The sequence below is a fragment of the Octopus bimaculoides genome, chromosome 15 (assembly GCF_046866305.1).
Source record: "Octopus bimaculoides isolate indiv1 chromosome 15, ASM4686630v1, whole genome shotgun sequence".
NCBI classification, from domain to species: Eukaryota; Metazoa; Mollusca; class Cephalopoda; order Octopoda; family Octopodidae; genus Octopus; species Octopus bimaculoides.
Genome location: NC_142942.1, coordinates 10,978,331 through 10,996,994, shown reverse-complemented (window position 1 = coordinate 10,996,994; position 18,664 = coordinate 10,978,331). Strand labels below are relative to the sequence as shown.

The window sequence follows — 18,664 nt, the reverse complement described above, 5'->3', positions numbered from 1 at the left end:
TTGAAATCGTGTGATGATTGTAAGCAAGTTTCCTTGTCTTACAAGCAATGTTGTTTGTTTCCAGACTTTCATGGAAAGCTTGTCCAGTCATGGAGAAATATTTCTTTGCTTGGAGACAGGCAGCAGGAATGGCATCTGGCCATAGAAAATCTGCCTCAACAAATTTCGTCTGACCCATACAAGCATAATAAAGTGGATGTTGAAACAAAGACAATGAATGGTAGTGATGATCTAATATGATTAACTTTCTGTAAAGAGATTTATGGCATGTAGTTATCATTTTTAATAGCCTTGATGAACTGTAATTGGGTAGGAAATTAGTTAATTTGAACACCTGAGAACATTCCACAAATACAACATCCCAGATATGCAAGGCTTCAGTCTGAATTAGGTCACACTATGCAGTAAGTGATTTATAGTTCTGTTCCAGTCATGACTTGCCTACTGCATTTGGTTAATTGTTCAACCTTTTCTTATGTAGTCATAGGTGGTGGTGGTGGCTGCTGCAGAGATGAACAATATAAACTTGGCAAATTAAAGCCTCAGTTTCCAAGGACTTAGAAATAAATGATTGGCTATTTCACAAGTAGTTTGTGCCTCATAAGGAAATTAATGGAACATTCATTCAACTGATCACCAAATTTTTGTTTTTAAATTTTCATAATGCATCTGTATTTCTTAGCTTTTCATCTCCTGAAGACCTAACAGTAAATATCTAAGTCCACATCAGAAGGATTTTAAATCTAGAATTGGAAATTATTGAATGTCTTCTCTTACTGTAAACCCATTGCCATTTCATTGAGTCCAGGTTGAAGTTATACCTAATTATATCATTTCCAGTGTGCTTTTCTTTATCTCTTCAAAGGAGAAACTTGGTCTGATATGAATTAACATCAGTTCTTTTCATGGCATACAGACCTGTCTTACTTTATGAATGACATTTAATTATCTGTTTAGTCAGATATTATTGTGTGTCACGTTGTGCAGGAGAAAAGGTAGTTTTTGGTCATAGCAATTAATTAATAAGGCAGAGATTTGAAATGATGAAAAGATTTTAGCTGAGCTTCTGCTATTAATGATGCTAAATGTTCAATTAATTATTGGACCTCTATATATGTGAATGAAAATGTTGCAAGTGACCATATGAATTGATATCCTTTCTCATTATCTTAGCTGTAGTTGTCAATTAATTTCCCAACATCTGTCTGGAATTATTTCTCTCCTTTCTCCGCACCTATCTCTCTCCATTCATGATCTGCAATTAATTATCTTCCTGTCTACCAAATATACCAACAACAATATTCATGAGTTACATTTTACTTAGTTACTTTAGCAGATTTTTGTTTTTTTTTGCTGTTATATATAGATATAACAGATCTCATAGTTGTATCTGCAGTCATGGCCAAAAGTTTGGAACATAGGTCTGAAAAAATAAGAATTTATATATTAAATGCCCAAAGTTATATTGGGTCAGAGTATATATTAGGCATAACAATTTTAATTTTTCAGAACATGTTCCAAACTTTTGGTCACAACTGTATATTCTATATAAATGTCAAAACTTGACGTAATGTCATATCTAAGCGATGAAAAAAACAAAACAAAAAACAAACAAAAGAGTTTGTTTTTATCATTTGCATATTATTGACGAAAAAATAGTCATCATTGTTGATTGACAAGCTTTTCTTTCTGAAAGGTCTTGCCTCCAAATCTCTGCTCAATTTCGTATCTCATCTTTTTGATTAATTAAAAAAACACAATCTTTATTATGCACATTCTTGAGCAATAAATAGTTTCATTGAAACATTTGAACCAGACAAATAAAAAATAAAACAATTCAACAGATTAGCCAATCAATGGGTCACTGTTCTGTTGCTTTGTCATTCGAGTTCTTTAAACCAGCCAAAAAATTGATGCTCTTTTTCTCAATCTTCTTATCATTCCTCTCTTTCTTTGTCAAAGATCTCTCTCTCTCTCTTTCTAACAGTGTTCTTTTTCTCGCTCTCTCTCTCTCTATCAGTGTTTTCTTGCTCTCTCTCTCTCTCTCTCTCTCTCTCTTCTCTCTCTCTCTCTATCTCTCTTCTCACTCTCTCTCTCTTCTCACTCTCTATCACTGTTCTCTCTCTATCACTGTTCTCTCTCTCTCACTGCTCTCTATCTTTCTCACTGTTCTCTCTCTCTCTCTCTCTCTCTTCTCTCTCTCACTGTTCTCTCTCTCTCCTCTCTCACTGTTCTCTCTCTCTCTCTCTCTCTCTCTTCTCTCTCTCACTGTTCTCTCTCTCTCTCACTGTTCTCTCTCTCTCTCACTGTTCTCTCTCTCTCTCTCACTGTTCTCTCTCTCTCTCTCTCTCTCTCTCTCTCTCTCTCTCTCTCTCTTCTCTCTCTCTCTCTCTCTCTTCTCTCTCTCTCTCTCTTCTCTCTCTCTCTCCCTCTCTCACTGTTCTGTCTGTCTGCCTGTCTCTGTTTTTTTTTTTAAAGTTATTTCTATTCCTTGCAATACTCTCAAAGTTTAATATCACCCTCATCAACATTCCTCTTCACACAACACTTTAGCAATGTGAAGCATCATGCTTCAGACATCTGAGCTTTATATAGTTTCTTAAGTACAACCAAACTAATTCATCTTTTTCTTAATTGTCCACCCTCACATATTCACCTACACTGATAATAATAATTGTATGTTAAAGTGGTAATGAAGAAAACCTTATCTACTATAGGCATGAGACCTGAAATTTTGGTGGAGGGGACTAGTTGATTATATCAATCCCAGTGTTTCACTGGTAGTTATTTTATCAACCCCGAAAGGATGAAAAACAAAGTCAACTTCAGTGGAATTTGATCTCAGAAAGTAAAGACAAGTGAAATGCCGCTAAAGCATTTTACTTGGCATGCTAATGGTTCTGCCAGCTCGCCACCTTAATAATAATAATTTATGGAGATAGATGTAAGGTTTTCATGAAAGTGTAAATACAATTAGAAGAGCGTGATATATTTGATAAAACAGATTGATTTTGTTTATTGCATTGAACAATAGTTGGGTAGGTCTTTTGTCTCCAGTTTTCAAAATGAAAACTACACAGAAATGCAGAAATTCAATGCAGGATAGTCCTGTTGAAATTTTGAACTTTTGCGGAGCTGTGTATTTTTCATTTTGCAATGAACAAAGTCAATCTGTGTTTTATTACACTGTGTTGCACTCTGCTTATCGTGTATTATTATTATTATTATTGTGAAGGCGCGTGGCTTAGTGGTTAGGGCATTCGGCTCACGATCGTAATGTTGTGAGTTCGATTCCTGGCGACACATTGTGCCCTTGAGCAAGGCACTTTATTTCATGTTGCTCCAGTCCACTCAGCTGGCAAAAATGAGTAGTACCTGTATTTCAAAGGGCCAGCCTTGTCCTGCTGAGCTTCCCTGAGAACTACGTTAGGGGTACACATGTCTGTCGATTGCTCAGTCACTTGTATGTTAATTTCATGAGCAGGCTGTTCCGTTGATTGTATCAGCTGGGACCCTTGCCGTCGTAACCGACGGAGTGCTCCTATTATTATTATTATTATTATTAATATTAAGGCAGTGAGCTGGCAAAATCATTGCAGTGCTGGGCAGAATGCTTAGCAGCATACTTATGTATTTACGTTCTGAGTTCAAATTCCGCCAAAGTTACTTTGCCTTTCATCTTTTCTAGGTCAGTAAAATGGACACTGGGGTCAATGTAACTGACTTACCCCCTTCCACAAATCTACTGGCCTTATACCAAAATTTGGCACCATTATTAAAGGTGGTGAGCTGGCAGATTTGCTAGCACGCTGGGCAAAGTGATTAGTAGCACTTTGTCTGTCTTTGCATTCTGAGTTCAAACTCCACCAAGGTTGACTTAGCTTTTCATCTTTTTGGATCAATGAAATAAGTACCAGTTACACACTGGGGTCGATGTAATTGACCAGCTCCCACCCCAAAATTTCAGGCCTAGTGCTTATAGTAGAAAGGATGATTATTATTGTTTATTGTTATTGTTTATATTATTTATTATTATTATTATTATTATTATTTATTTTTTAGGTTAAAGGGGAGGCTAAATGACCAGCAATGTCAGCTGTGGCCATTTTAACATGTACACCAAATTCACACCCATTCCTAGCAAGGCACATAACTCTTCATGAACCAGTCAAAGTGGGTAGATCTGTTGCTAGGGCACGTCCATCACCCAGCAATGGCACATTTGACTGCAAAGTTCTGTCAAGGAACCATGCTATTCTCTGGTACAAGAATGGAAAGGTAAGTGACATGCTTTATAAATTTTAATTAATTTTCTGACCTGCACAAAGCCAGAAATTTGAGGGTTGGGCTTGGTTGATTAAATTGCTCCTACTATTCTACTGACGGTTACTTTGATTAGTTGGGCTGAACACCTCGTTAGTAGGGTGTGGCAATATTTTGATGGGATGTGGGCTATGTCATTCAGTGAACAAACATTTGCAATAAAGTTATATATATATATATATATATATTTTATATAAGGGCATTACTATACATGAATGCCTCATGCTATGAGGGACTCTAAGGTCAAACTACCATAGTAAACACATTTTTACCGAACACGAGGAAATGCAACTCTCAAAGCTTGCTTCTTAAAAACAGACTAAGCTTTGAAAGTTGCATTTCCTCGCATTCGGTAAAAATGTGTTTATTATGGTAGTTTGACCTTAGAGTCCCTCATAGCATGAGGCATTCATGTATAGTAATGCCCTTATATAAATAAATATATTTTGGGGAATAAATGATTTTTCCTTAAGAGGTTTTTTCACGCTAGCTACTTGATAAATTCTTATAAAAGATTTATATAATGCATATATAAAGAACTCCATCGGTCATGAATGACCATGGGATTGCACCTTGAAAGTTCCCCTCTGAGGCACAAGTCCAGGCAAGGTTCTTTGTGGAAGACTAGCAGTCACCCATGCATACCAAACCCCACTCTCCGCTGATGTTATCCAAGGGAAAGGCAAAGGCCAATACAGCTTGGCACCAGTGACGTCACAACTCATTTCTACAGCTGAGTGAACTGGAACAACGTGAAATAAAGTGTCTTGCTCAAGAACACAACACACAATCCAGTCTGGGAATTGAACTCACTACCTCATGATTGTGAGCTTGATGGTCTAACCACTGAGCCACACACATGCTATATACTTTGACCATTCATTGTGGGATTTGTGTTTAGAAAATCAGTGTGCATGGGACAGTGGTTATGACAGATTGGTTAACTACAAGGTTGATTATTCCATACTAGGGGATTTTGTCTATTGATTTGATTCCAATGACTATCTCAAGGTTCTGAGTTCGAATCCCCTCCCCCATCAAGGCTGACCTCACCTTTCACCCTTTCAAGGTCAATAAAATAAAGTACCAACAAAGTACTGGAGTTGACCTAATTGATAATACCACCCCCAACAATAACTTTGTGGCCTTTTGTGTTTGTTAAAGATCAATATTTATTAATTATAAATTAATGGAATTCTACATTCCATATTTTGGAACCAATCAGTTAATGAAATGGTTTGAGGATCAAATTTAGAATAGATCGATTTATTTCTGCCACTTTCTGATTTGTCTTTTGTATAGGTTCATTTTAAAAGTATTCCTTGTAGTTATTGTATAGTGTAGTTCTGTGGTAGTGTGGAGGTTGTGTACTTCTATGGTACATTCTCTTCTTCTGTGTCCTCTGTAAGAGAGATGTTTAACTCTAAATTCACCTCAATTGAACAAACCTCTGATTGGAGGTATTCTGGATATGACATCATTACATTTTTTAAAAAAGTTTTAAAGGAAATAGTGCATCTCCCCATCAACAAAAAAAGTTAAGATTGGTATGAGGGAGATTTAGCTGCTATTTCTAGCCACTTTTTGGTCAAGGTTGATGTATTAAACTACAACTTGCTAGGCTAACTACTGAGAACACCTATGTTTGCTAGACCTGCTAGAAATACCAGCTAGATCTTGCACATGTTACACCTGATAGTTTTTATGAAAGAGGATACTTGAAAATGTATTCTGAAATATATATATATATATATATATATATATATATATATATATATATATATATATATATATATATATATATATATGCCTAAAGACAGGATAGACATACCTGGAATACCTTTAGTAATAGTTTCAATGATTTATCAATGCATTCTGCTTGCTATATTATGGTTGCTCAATGCAGAGTAGGCTTTGCTGATCATGAAACCATATCACAATCATTTAATGTCCATTTCTCCTTTCCATGCTTACATGGGTTATTATACCAGTGATTCTCATTTGGGGTCCTCATGACCCTTGGTGAGAGAAGGGGGTCCATTAAAATTTATGTGCAGTAAATTAGTTATGCTTCTACAATACATAAAATATTAAAAAAAATTTTATATAGTTCCTAATGTTTATAGAAATACAATAGGATTTTTTAAAACTTCAAATGAATACTCGCACATGCATTCACCTGCTTGATGGAGTCTTTCAGTCTCTTTTTAACAAATCCACTCACAATCCATTGGTTGGCTCCATGCTATAGCAGAAGACACTTGCCCAAGGTGCCACACAGTGGGGACTGAACCAAAGACCACGCGATTATGAAGCAGACTTCTTAACCACACAGCCACTAGAGACTTTCACGCTCTAATAGAGGACAAAGACCACTTGACTATATTGATTATTATTAGCTGAGACATAAAATTGAGGAACTACCAAAACTAATGGGGTGCTAGCAGTGGTGGTGGTGGGGGACAGATTCCTAGCAGAGCTTGGTGAAATCCAGCTCATTTGTGGCCATTTGAAGAAAACGGTTTCGCTAAACAATAATATATATAAAAATCAATTAAAATGAAAAACAAAAAAATTTAAGGATTTTGCTGCTGATTGCATTCTTTTTGACTGAATGTCTTCCAAGTGGCTGCATTTCCTTATTGTGTTCTTTGACTGTAAGATAGAAATTATTCCGATATTGGTAATAGATGTTGATGATGTAATATTTGTGTGATTATTTGGTGATCATTATGTAAAATCCATTGATAAATCCTTAGTAACTTAAGACTTTTGTCTTTGAAATCTTGAAGCAAAAGTTTAAGCTGGAAATCGATAGTTACCAAGCAACAAACAACCATAGATTTCAAGGAAAGAAAAAGTTAATTAATGCTAAAAATACCTTTTTTTTGTTTGTTTTGCTTTTTGTTTTTAATATGTGGGTCAACTTTGTTAGACAACTATTTATTTATTTATCTGTTTATCTTTCTATTCTTCCGTATTGATTGGTGCATTATTTATTTTTCTTTGGCAAAAAGGAAAAGAAACTTTATGATCATTCTTCTCTCATGCCTCAGTTCACCTAGATGTAGACTTAAGAAGTTGGCTTTTATTGGAAAGTTTAACTATAATATGAAAGGCAGGCAGCCTAGTTATCGATACAGATATCCCTCGCCTCCCCTCTCTCTCTCTCTCACATCTACTCAAAATAAGAGGTTCTTTTTCATGTTGGAAACTAGTTTCAGCACCAGGCTTCATGCGTCTACGTAATTTGTGAAACAATCAATTTTTATATAAAGCCTCATTAGTATTGTTCGTTGTTAGTATACGACTAAATATTTTAGTGCAGTTTCCTTTTAAAAGACCAGCTGTCTTGTTTTTTGTTTTTTTCCTTATCTCAAATTAAATTTCTATAATTCATATACATTTTTTTTTTAAAAATATCTTTTTTAAATATTTATAAAATCTTTATTATAAATATTTCTAGTTGCATAATTTGTAAACATTTCGCTATCACTTAATTTGAATGTTCCACTTGGCAGCTTTCCTTTTCGGTGAGTGCCAATTAGTGTATTTTGCTCAGGGAGCAAAATGCCAAGATAGTTTTATTTTAAGTTCAACACTTCGTTCTTAACTAACCAGTTCTCACACTTCTCTCTCTGTATGTATATATATGTGTGTGTGTGTATATATATATATATATATATATATATCATCATCATCATCATCATCGTTTAATGTCCGCTTTCCATGCTAGCATGGGTTGGACGATTTGACTGAGGACTGGTGAAACCAGATGGCAAAACCAGGCTCCAATGTGATTTGGCAGAGTTTCTACTGCTGGATGCCCTTCCTAACGCCAACCACCCAGAGAGTGTAGTGAGTGCTTTTACGTGTCACCCGCACGAAGGCCAGTCAGGCGGTACTGGCAATCGCCACGCTCAAAATGGTGTATTTTATGTGCCACCCGCACAAGAGCCAGTCCAGGGCACTGGCAATAAACGCATTTCGCCCAACTGATGGTTTTTTGGTACTAGTGTTGATGATGGTTGTGTGTGCGAGGGTGTGTCATTCATTCATAGACGTAGATTTAAAGAAAAATTGATATCACTTCAAGAGCTCGCCATAAAGTCTTAGAATTTTTTGAATTTATTTTAATCTTTATTTACTACTAATTAAACTTAAGTATTTTTGAAACTAATTGCTGTAAAAGTATATTTCCTTTTGATTCTTAGATTATATGCAGGAACAACCTAGATCTTAATTTAGTCTTCACGTGCTTTCATTTATTTATTTGTTTATGTTTGCAGTGATGTTATTTAATTCCTGTCTATATTCTCTTAGAGTGGAGGCGCAATGGCCCGGTGGTTAGGGCAGCGGACTCGCGGTCATAGGATCGTGGTTTCGATTCCCAGACCGGGCGTTGTGAGTGTTTATTGAGCGAAAACACCTTAAAGCTCCACGAGGCGAACCTTGCTGTACTCTCTCACCACAACTTTCTCTCACTCTTACTTCCTGTTTCTGTTGTACCTGTATTTCAAAGGGCCAGCCTTGTCACACTCTGTGTCACGCTGAATCTCCCCGAGAACTACATTAAGGGTACACGTATCTGTGGAGTGCTCAGCCACTTGCACGTTAATTTCATGAGCAGGCTGTTCCGTTGATCGGATCAACTGGAACCCTCGACGTTGTAAGCGACTGAGTGCCAACATATTTTCTTAGATGAATTATCAATGCAGGAATTTTTACTAGTTTTCTTGACTATTAACGCCTTCTGTTGAGTTTTCAGCTTTCATATATTATTTCAATCCCTCTTAGTTTCTATTGTCTTTACGTGTCCAATTTCTCTGTCCAGTTCATGGCTTTCCTTATCACCATCGCTATCTTTGCTGCCAGCACCACTGCGTCCATTATCAGTTGCAAGCACTATAACTGGCATTATCTCTGCCAGTAGCACCATCACACCACCATTATCATTACCTACATTATCAATTCCAGCTCCACAGCTAGTATTATCACTGCTAGCATCATCATCATCATCATCATCATGATCACCACAACCACTGTCGTCTTCATCACCATCATCATTATTACCACCAGTATCATCGTCATCATTAGCAGCAGCATCACTAAGCACCACTGCCTTTCATTATCACTGCCAGCACCAAAAGCGCCACCACCACCACCAACACCACTCTTATCACTAGCATCACCCCCACCACCACCCCCACCACCACCACCTCGTTCAGTATCAATGCTAACACTATTATTATCATTGCTACCACAATCATCATCAGCATTGCAGCGCCCTCATCATCATCATCATAACTACTGCCTGCACCTACATCACCATCAATGCCTCATTCCTGTGCTGGCATTATCTAAATAGGTCTGTAATCGAGCTGCCTCCACACATTTCAACCATTATCATTGGTGTACCCTGTATCAGTGCTATTTCCACATATTCATCTATACGTATCAGTTGGTTGGCTTTGAGCTTGAACCTTTTATTTTCAATAGTCTACCTACCTACCTACTTATACTAATGCTACAGTACTACAGTTATAACCTAGCAGTAAACAGATTTTAAGTTCACACGTGTGTGTGCGTGTGTGTGTGTGCGTGCGTGCGTGCATGTGCGTGCGAGAGTGCGTGCGTGCGTGCGTGTGTGTGTGTATGCAGGTGTGATTGCATGGTTATGAAATTTACTTCCTAACCATGTGGTCTTGGCTTCACATACAAGTGTTGTTCAGTTCCAGTCATCCATGGCGGGTAAAGTTTCCCTGCTTGGAAATAGGTGAGCATTGACAACAGGAAGGGTATCTAGTTGCAGAAAATTTGTCTCTACAAATTCTGTCTTCTTAGCTGTGCAAGCATGGAAAAGAGGACGTTCAATGATGATGATGATGATGATGATGATCGTGTGTGTATGTGCATACGTACATGTATGTATTTTAGTAAGAATCTCTGGGTGAACAAAGTGATTCATCACCTTCAAATGAGTAGCTGGTTTCATGTTTCTTATTTCAAATCTTATTAGAAAAAAACTTTGGTTTTTATATGCGCAGGGTCAGTAAAATATGTATTTGTTGTTCAGCTCTGGGTCAAACCAGCTTAAGCCAGTCCATGATGAAAGGAATTACAGATTTGGCAAGCTAATCTCCCTTTTTTTCCCTTATTTAGTGCACTCCAGACTACATATTCATGGCTGTGTGGTTAAGAAGTTTGCCTCTTCCCAACCATAAAGCTTCAGGTTCAATCACACTGTCTGGCACCCTCATATTAAGGAAGCATTGCAGTCCTGGAAACTTTGCCGTAACATGGAACTGCATAACCTGAAATGTATTTCCTCAATGATGTCCGTGTTCATTGACTGTGACATGAAGGTTGAGGTGAAAATAACTTTTGTGTTATGGAATTTCACATCACAGCAAAATTTAACCAGAATCCAAGGCTTCTGTAATGCAAGAAATATTTGTACTTATCAATCCTGGGAGGGTGACAGCAACATTGATCTCGGCAGGATTTGAGCTTGGGATGTAAAGGAATGCTGCTCCAGTACTGGGAAGCGTTTTGTCTGTTGCACTATCGATTCTGCTAATAACTTACCTTCGGAACATTTTATCTGTTTTTCTACTGATACTGGCTATCACCTGCCTTTTATACAAATATTTCATTGTATGTGTTGCAGTGCTACTGTTTAGTGGTTAAATATGTTTCTTGTAGTCCAGTAACTTCTTTTTTTAAAGAATTTTGCTAAATATGGAAACAGCTGCTATGATTTGAGTGTCAGCTTTCATGTATAGCTTGGAATATATTTACAATCTGAATATCTTTTATTATTATTATCACATGTAGGACAGATCCGGCTATTGGCTGAATCCATTGTGAAGATTATCCTGCTTCCTTCCTATTTGGTTGGGAAGGTCAGGCAGTGTTTGTCTGGTAATCTTAGCAAAAGAGGTTGTGTGGTGGACCAGATTGAAAAGGCTGAAGACTGATGGCATTTCTGAGTTGAAATTTCACTGAGGCTGACCGAGCTTTTCATCCTTTTAGCATTGATAAAAATAAGTTCCAGTCAAGTACTCAGTTCAATGTAATTAACTTCTCCCTCCCCTCAAAAACTGCTGGCTCTGTGCAAAAGTTTGAAACCATCATTATCACTATTAAGGTGGCGAGCTGGCAGAATCATTAGCACATTGGACGAAATGCTCAGCGGTATTTTGCCCGTTGCTACGTTGTGAGTTCAAATTCCACCGAGGTCGACTTTGCCTTTCATCCTTTCAGGGTAGATGAAATAAGTACCAGTTGTGTACTGAGGTTGATAACATCGACCACTCCACTGAAATTTCAGGCCTTTGTGCCTAAAGGATTATTATATATTAAGGTGGTGATGATGATGATGATGATGAAGGTGGTGAGCTGGTAGAACTGTTGCTGCAAAAAATGCTTAGTGGCATTTCAGCTATCTTAACATCCTGAGTTCAAATTCTGCCGAGGTCAACTTTACCTTTCATCTTTTCAGGGTCGATAAAATAGTACCATTTGTGTACTGGGGTCAATGTAATTGACTATCCCCCCAAAAAAAATTTCAGGCCTTGTGTTTATAGTAGAAAGGATTATTATTATTATTATTATTATTATTATACATGTAAATAAAACTGGTCAAAATAATGCTGAATTTGTTAATAAAATATGAAACAAAATACACAAGTGTCACTTTTAAAACAATGATTACATTTGTTAGCCAGCTGCTTTTTATTTATTTATTTATTATTATTATTTTTTTTTTTTTTGCATAATCACTTAAGTCTTACTTTTCAAATTCTGCTTATTTTGTGAGATTTAGACATAGTTTTAATTTTCGTTAGTGCAGGAACATTCCTCCTCAAACAAGATCACAGTCGATACTGATATATGTCAAGCAACTAAGATTTATCGGCGGTGATTGCCACTTTCTGGCATTGTCTTGTATCATTGGTTTAGATAGTTGGTGGTTAACTCTCTGTGCCCGAGAAAGGCCATGAAGCTCTCAAGTGACACCTCTGTCATTGTTGTGCAATTATAATTTACTTTTACAGCCATTTAGTTTTTCCATGTGTGTGTGTGTGTGCATGTAGTCTAGACATCATGTGATAGTTGTAAATGAGTGCCATTGTTATACAAGTGAGGTTGTTTGTTTCCAGTCTTCTGTGAGAAATGGTCTAATTATGAGGAAGATACATACATATATATATATATGATGCTGGAATTATGTAACTGGCACCTTTGCTGGTGACACATAAAGAGCACCCACTACACTCTTGGAGTAGTTGGTGTTAGGAAGGACATCCAATTGTAGAAACCATGCCAAATTAGATTGGAACCTAGTTCAGCTTACCAGTTTTCAGTCAAACCATCCAACCTATGCCAGCATGGAAAACGGATGTTAAATGATGATGTATGGGTGTGTGATGACAAGCTTGTTTTGTAAATCCACTCACAAACCCTTGGTCAAATCTGAGGTTGTAGTAGAAGACAACTAATTACCCAAGGTTTCAAAAATACTATGTATGTGTGCATGTATGTGTTAGTGTATCTTGATGAAAAGCATACATGTTAGTATGAAAACTAATAAATTATAAAATAGAGTGGAACTGACATTGACTACAGCATGTGGTGGTAGCATTAGTGCATTATCTTGCTGAGCTGGTTTCAATTCCTCTTGTAGTAAAAGCTATTTGCAATAATTCAGTCTCATTTTCTCTTCCAGAGTAAGATCTGTGTCTCATCTACTTACGGCTCTAGAAATCCTTGTAACCTTTTAATAAAGAACAGAACAAAACAAAAAAAAAAAAAAACGTCGGGGTGGAAACAAGCGTTATGAGAAAATATAAAACAAAATGTCAAGTGCCAAGTTAAGTGCATTACAATATAGAATATTGTCCCTTTATGTTCTAAGTTCAAATCCTTCCAGTTTCAATATAATAAAATGCCAGTCAGTGGTATAGTGGACTCAAGAGGTTACGAAGGTGATTAAAATGTTCTTATATACTCACTTGATATTATTTTCTCATATGTCATTTTGTAATGGAAGCTACACTTTAGTTTGTTAAGGAAATGTATGTGTGTGTTCTTGAAATATTGTTTCATTCAGTGGACTGTGGCCATGCTGGGGCACATCTTTGAAGGGTTTTAGTTGAAAAAATTGATTCCAGTACTTATGTTTTTTTCTTTTTTTTTTTAAATCTGGTCCTTCCTCAACCTCATGGTTCTGCTTTCAGTCTTACTGTGTGATACCAAGGGCAAATATCTTCTGTTATAGCCTCTTGCTAACCAAAGCCTTGAGTGGTTTTGGTAGATGGAAACTGAAAGAAGCCCATTGTGTGTGTGTGTGTGTGTGTGTGTGTGTGTGTGTGTGTGTATATATTTATTGTGTGTGTGTGTGTGCATGTATGTGTCTTTGTGCCTGTGTTTGTCTCCCTCACCTACTCAACAACCAGTGTTGGTGAGTTTACGTCCCTGTAACTTAGTTTGGCAAAAATGACTGATAGAATAAGTATCAGGTTTTATAAAAAAAGAAAAAAATAAGTACTTAGGTTGATATTTGTTCAACTAAAATTCAAGTTGGTGCCCCAGCATGGTCACTGTCTAATGACTGGAACATGTAAAAGAAATAAAAAGTAAAAAATATGACTGGCTTCCATGCAATTTCTGTCTACCGAGTTCACTCACAGGTCATTAGTTTGCCTAGTGCTATAGAAGACACCTTTCCCAAGGTGGCACATAGTGGGACTGAACCTGAAACCACGTTGTTGATAAACCAGCTTCTTAACCACTCAGCCTTATTTGAGAAGCAAAAGAAAACAAACTTCTGAAATAATTATTTTAATACTATAATATTGTAATATGGGAATTTGTGTCTATTTCTAGAACAGGGAAGAAAACAAAAGTAGAGCTTTCAGTTTTTAACCATCTCGTAATGTTTTTTGCTCACCACCCCCTGCCATGTATTTTTCTCCATGGGGGGTATGGGTTAAATGAGAATTTGAAGCAATGTTCTGTGGTTAGGTACTTTTCCTGTCATCAACCTTTACCTGTTTTACTGGTTAGGCATTTTCTGTTCCAATAGTTGGTCATCTGTTGCTCAGTGTCAAGCAAAAATATGCTGAAAGTAAACAGGTGTGAGCATACACACATACGCACACAATCACTCATATGCACTCACTCACTAACACACACTCACTCACTAACACACACTCACTCACTAACACACACACACTCACTCACTAACACACACTCACTCACTAACACACACTCACTCACTAACACACACTCACTCACTAACTAACACTCACTCACTCACTAACACTCACTCACTCACTAACACACACTCACTCACTAACACACACACACACACACTCACATATACACACTCACATATACACACTCACTCACTAACACACATGCTCACACACACACTCACTAACACACACTCACTAACACACACACACGTTCACTCACTAACACACACACACGTTCACTCACTAACACACACACACGTTCACTCACTAACACACACACACGTTCACTCACTAACACACACACACGCTCACTCACTAACACACACACACGTTCACTCACTAACACACACACACGCTCACTCAGATATACACGCATGTGTGCACATGCACGCATGTTCCCATGCACACACACTCACACACACCTGATGGGTTTCTGAATAGTTTCTGTCAACTAATTGCATGCACAGGCCATCGATCAGTGTGAGAGTATTGGTGAGCTGCAGACCAACTGTTACTGATCACTGTACAATATTGGGCTACCACAAGTTTGAATGTTTTGAGTTCAGATATACTGCTACTGTTTCATTATGTATTTAGGTTGCAGAGCTATGTGTATATTTCTCTATTCTTCCTACTAGTCTTTGGGGGCCCTTAAAAAAAATAAAGGATTATGGGAGATGCCCTTCCCTTCTAAATGGTAAAAAAAAATAACATTTGGGGTTGATTGTGATAGAATAACATTCTCCCCCTTCTGTATAAGGTGTCACTAGTTCACAGGGAAATCAGTCTCGAATGTGGCATAATGGTTAACCAGCAGTTATTATGTTTGACTAAATTTTTGTTCACCTTAGCCAGCTGTTATTTGAGTAATTAGTGAAAAGTAGAGGATTTATGTAATTATTTGTGAGAGTAATACCTGTAACTCTAATATTAAGACTGTTAATTACTAAATGAGTAATATAATTGATGAAGCTTTTATATATGTATGTTAATGATGTCATTATCCTTCCTCTCCAACTTTTGGAGAACAATTGGATTGATCTATTAGTCTATCACATTAAAGTGCTTGTAGGCTGAAAGGATTGACCTCTCCAAAGAATATGTATATTTTTCTGTGTCTGTTCAAATTCTAATGTTGTAATTTAGAGTACTAGAATTATTATTATTATTACTTATTTTATCTTACAAAATTGGTTCTGTCATCTTCATACCTTGTACAAGAAATGTTTGATTACAGTGGAGCACCTGCTTTTCTATTTCTTATAGAAGAGACAGGTTCTGCTGGTGAGGAAATCCATGGTGGTCTCTGCATTTTCTGATGCTGATGCACCTGCAGAAATAACTGAACCACTGCAACAGTGATGATGCTTATGAAAACAAGGCTAAAGTGGCATGAGCATCTTTCATGTAATAGCCTGTCTCCTTAGCTGAGGTGCAAGCACGGGTCAAGTGTAAACCAAGGTAGACCATTTAGCATCGTCAGTCTTATGTTTTGAGTTCAAATCCTGCTGAGATCACCTTTGCCTTTCATCCTTTTGGGGTTGATCAAATAAATGCCAATTGAACACTGGGGTCAAGAAACCCTTTTTTGTCAAAACTTAGGTTAAACTATGGGAGTTTCTTGTGCATGGATAGTATTCCCTTACAAAACCATTTTCCAAATTTTAAGCCCAAAACGTTAAGGGGTTCCTTATAAATGAGGGTTCCTTATACATGTTAAAATATGGTAAACTTCCCCCAAATTTCAGGCCTTGTGCTTATAGGAGGATGACTATTAAGGCTGTGAGCTGGCAGTATTGTTAGCATGCTGGACAAAATATTTAGTAGCATATCGTCCATCATATAATCTGTTTTACGGATGAGAGAAAGAAAGAAAGAAAAAACTCCTGTTGTTAACAGAGGTAGTAATTCTTGGAACTTTTACCATCTTGTCTTTTCTTGAAAAACAGGTAATGGTTAGCAATAGTAAGGGCATCAGATTGTAAAAAACAGATAATGCCTCAATAATGTCTACCTCCAATATATGTTAGGATAATAAAAATGGATATTGAGCAAACAAAATTAATATGCTCTCATTACTATGTTTTCGCAGTAACTGCCACTTCTGTTTAATTAGGTTACCTAGGAAACAAAAGCTGTCAACTACTGCAAGCAAGCCTTCTGGGTGGTTTTACTTTTTTTTTTTTTTTTTTTAACCATATTTATCATGGAATATGCTGCCTTTGTGAAGGCTTGTGGCTTAGTGGTTAGGAGTCAGGTTGTGAGTTTGATTCCATGTGGCATGTTGTGTCGTTTGTGTCCTTGAGCAAGATACATATTTCATGTTGCTTCCAGTTTACTCCAAGTACAACTTGAAATATAAGTTGTATTTGTATTTCCAAGGGTCAGCCTTGTCACATTCTGTGTTGTGCTGAATCTCCTTGAGAACGACATTGGGGGTATGCATGTACGTGGAGTGCTTTGCCATTTGCATGTTAATTTCATAAGCAGACTGTTCCGTTGATCAAAACTGCCACTGTTCTTTGTTTCAATTAATTTGTCAGTTATTAAGCTGGTGTTTGGAACATAAATTAACATAAAGTGATCTAAATTGAATCCTATCAAACTTTTAAAATGGGAAGTTTCTATCATAGAACCAAGGGTGTTTTCAGGTGGATTAAAGATTCCGTTTTATGAATGGTGCTTTTATTTGCCAATTACTGTTAACAAAAAATTCTGGTGATTTAAAAAATTGTTGTATATTAAGTTCCTCTGTTGTTCTGAGATTCTTTTAAGAGAATGACTTGGGGAAGGTGGCAGGGAAACATGCAAGAATTCTTCTTATATCTTATATCGTTTGCTTGTTTGTCATTCGACTGTGGCTATGCTGGGGCACTGCCTTAAAGAGTCTTTAGTTGAATTAACCCCTGTACTTTTTTGTTAAGCCTAGTACTTATTTTGTCGGGTTATTTTGGTGAACCACTAAGTTATCGGGATATAAACAAACCAACACCATTTGTCAAGTGATGATGGGGGAACTGCACGCACGCGCGTACACACATACATACAGTGGGCTTATTTTCTGTTTCTGTCTACTAAATCCACTTGCAAGTTTTTAGTTGGCCTGAGGTTATAATTGAAGACACTTGCCCAAAGTGCCACACTGTGGGACTGAACCTGGCACTGTGTTCTTGGGAAGCTAACTTCTGACTACGCAGTCACATCTCTGCCTTTGAAAACTTTGTGAAGCGACACTAGAATATTTGATGTAGTAAGCCCCTAGAAACTGAAATTGAAATTGCAATCATATTGATGAGAAAAATCATTTTATGACGAATTCTGATAACAAAAAAAAAAAAAAAAAAAAAAAAAAAAAGAAAGCAAGGGAGACAACCTTGAAATGTTAATTAACATTTAATATAAAACACTTCTTTCTGAAATGAGTCTAATCTTAAACAGTATGGGAACAATCCCAGACATATTCTGATCTTCTTTGCTTTCCTCAACCAAATATAGTGTAGGTATTAAAATGTATTCTTTAACTTTGTTTGGTGTTTTATGTTTTAAACTGTTTTACACTCATTTATCTATGTTGATATGGATGGGATTGTTTTATAGACATTTAAAACTTTGTATACCCTGAGCAAGAAATGTTTCTAAGGTGGATGTTTTTTGTCAGTGCTATTGTATTTTCCAACTTACCTTCTTAAAAAGAAAAAAAAGAGTTATGTACCTTGGCAAGGGATGTGTCGTGCTGGTTTTGAAACTAGCACTTAACACTACTGAAGTTTATTCTGGCAGAAACTAATGGAGATTTTATGCAATTGTTTGTTGACCTGCCAGAAATAGTAAGATCTTTCTCCAAATCATATTCTATTATTTTTGAAGGGGGAAAAACTTGCTGTATAATGTAGTCGTCAATGATTAGAACCTTTGATCATATAGGTCTGCTTGAGCTGGGCTCATGAAGGAGCCCACCACCATCATCATCATCATCATCATCATCTGATGGTTTTAACTAAGATTTGAATTCCTGTTCTTGTTAGTAAGTAGCCCAGCACATATTTTGCCTCAGCTTAAGTGAAAGCGTGGTTGACCTT

General features: G+C 36.8%; 1 protein-coding gene across 12 annotated transcripts in view; it reads left to right on the top strand.

The window, feature by feature from the left end:
- LOC106869515 (uncharacterized) overlaps positions 1-18,664 on the top strand; it is a 185,206-nt gene that overhangs the window by 76,177 nt on the left and 90,365 nt on the right. For all 12 annotated transcript variants that reach the window (XM_089363421.1, XM_089363424.1, XM_089363417.1 and 9 more), the window contains one exon: positions 4,063-4,278. In XM_089363421.1, coding sequence (XP_089219547.1) covers positions 4,090-4,278 — 189 coding nt within the window. In that variant the 5' untranslated portion in view covers positions 4,063-4,089. The remainder of the gene's footprint in view (positions 1-4,062; positions 4,279-18,664) is intronic.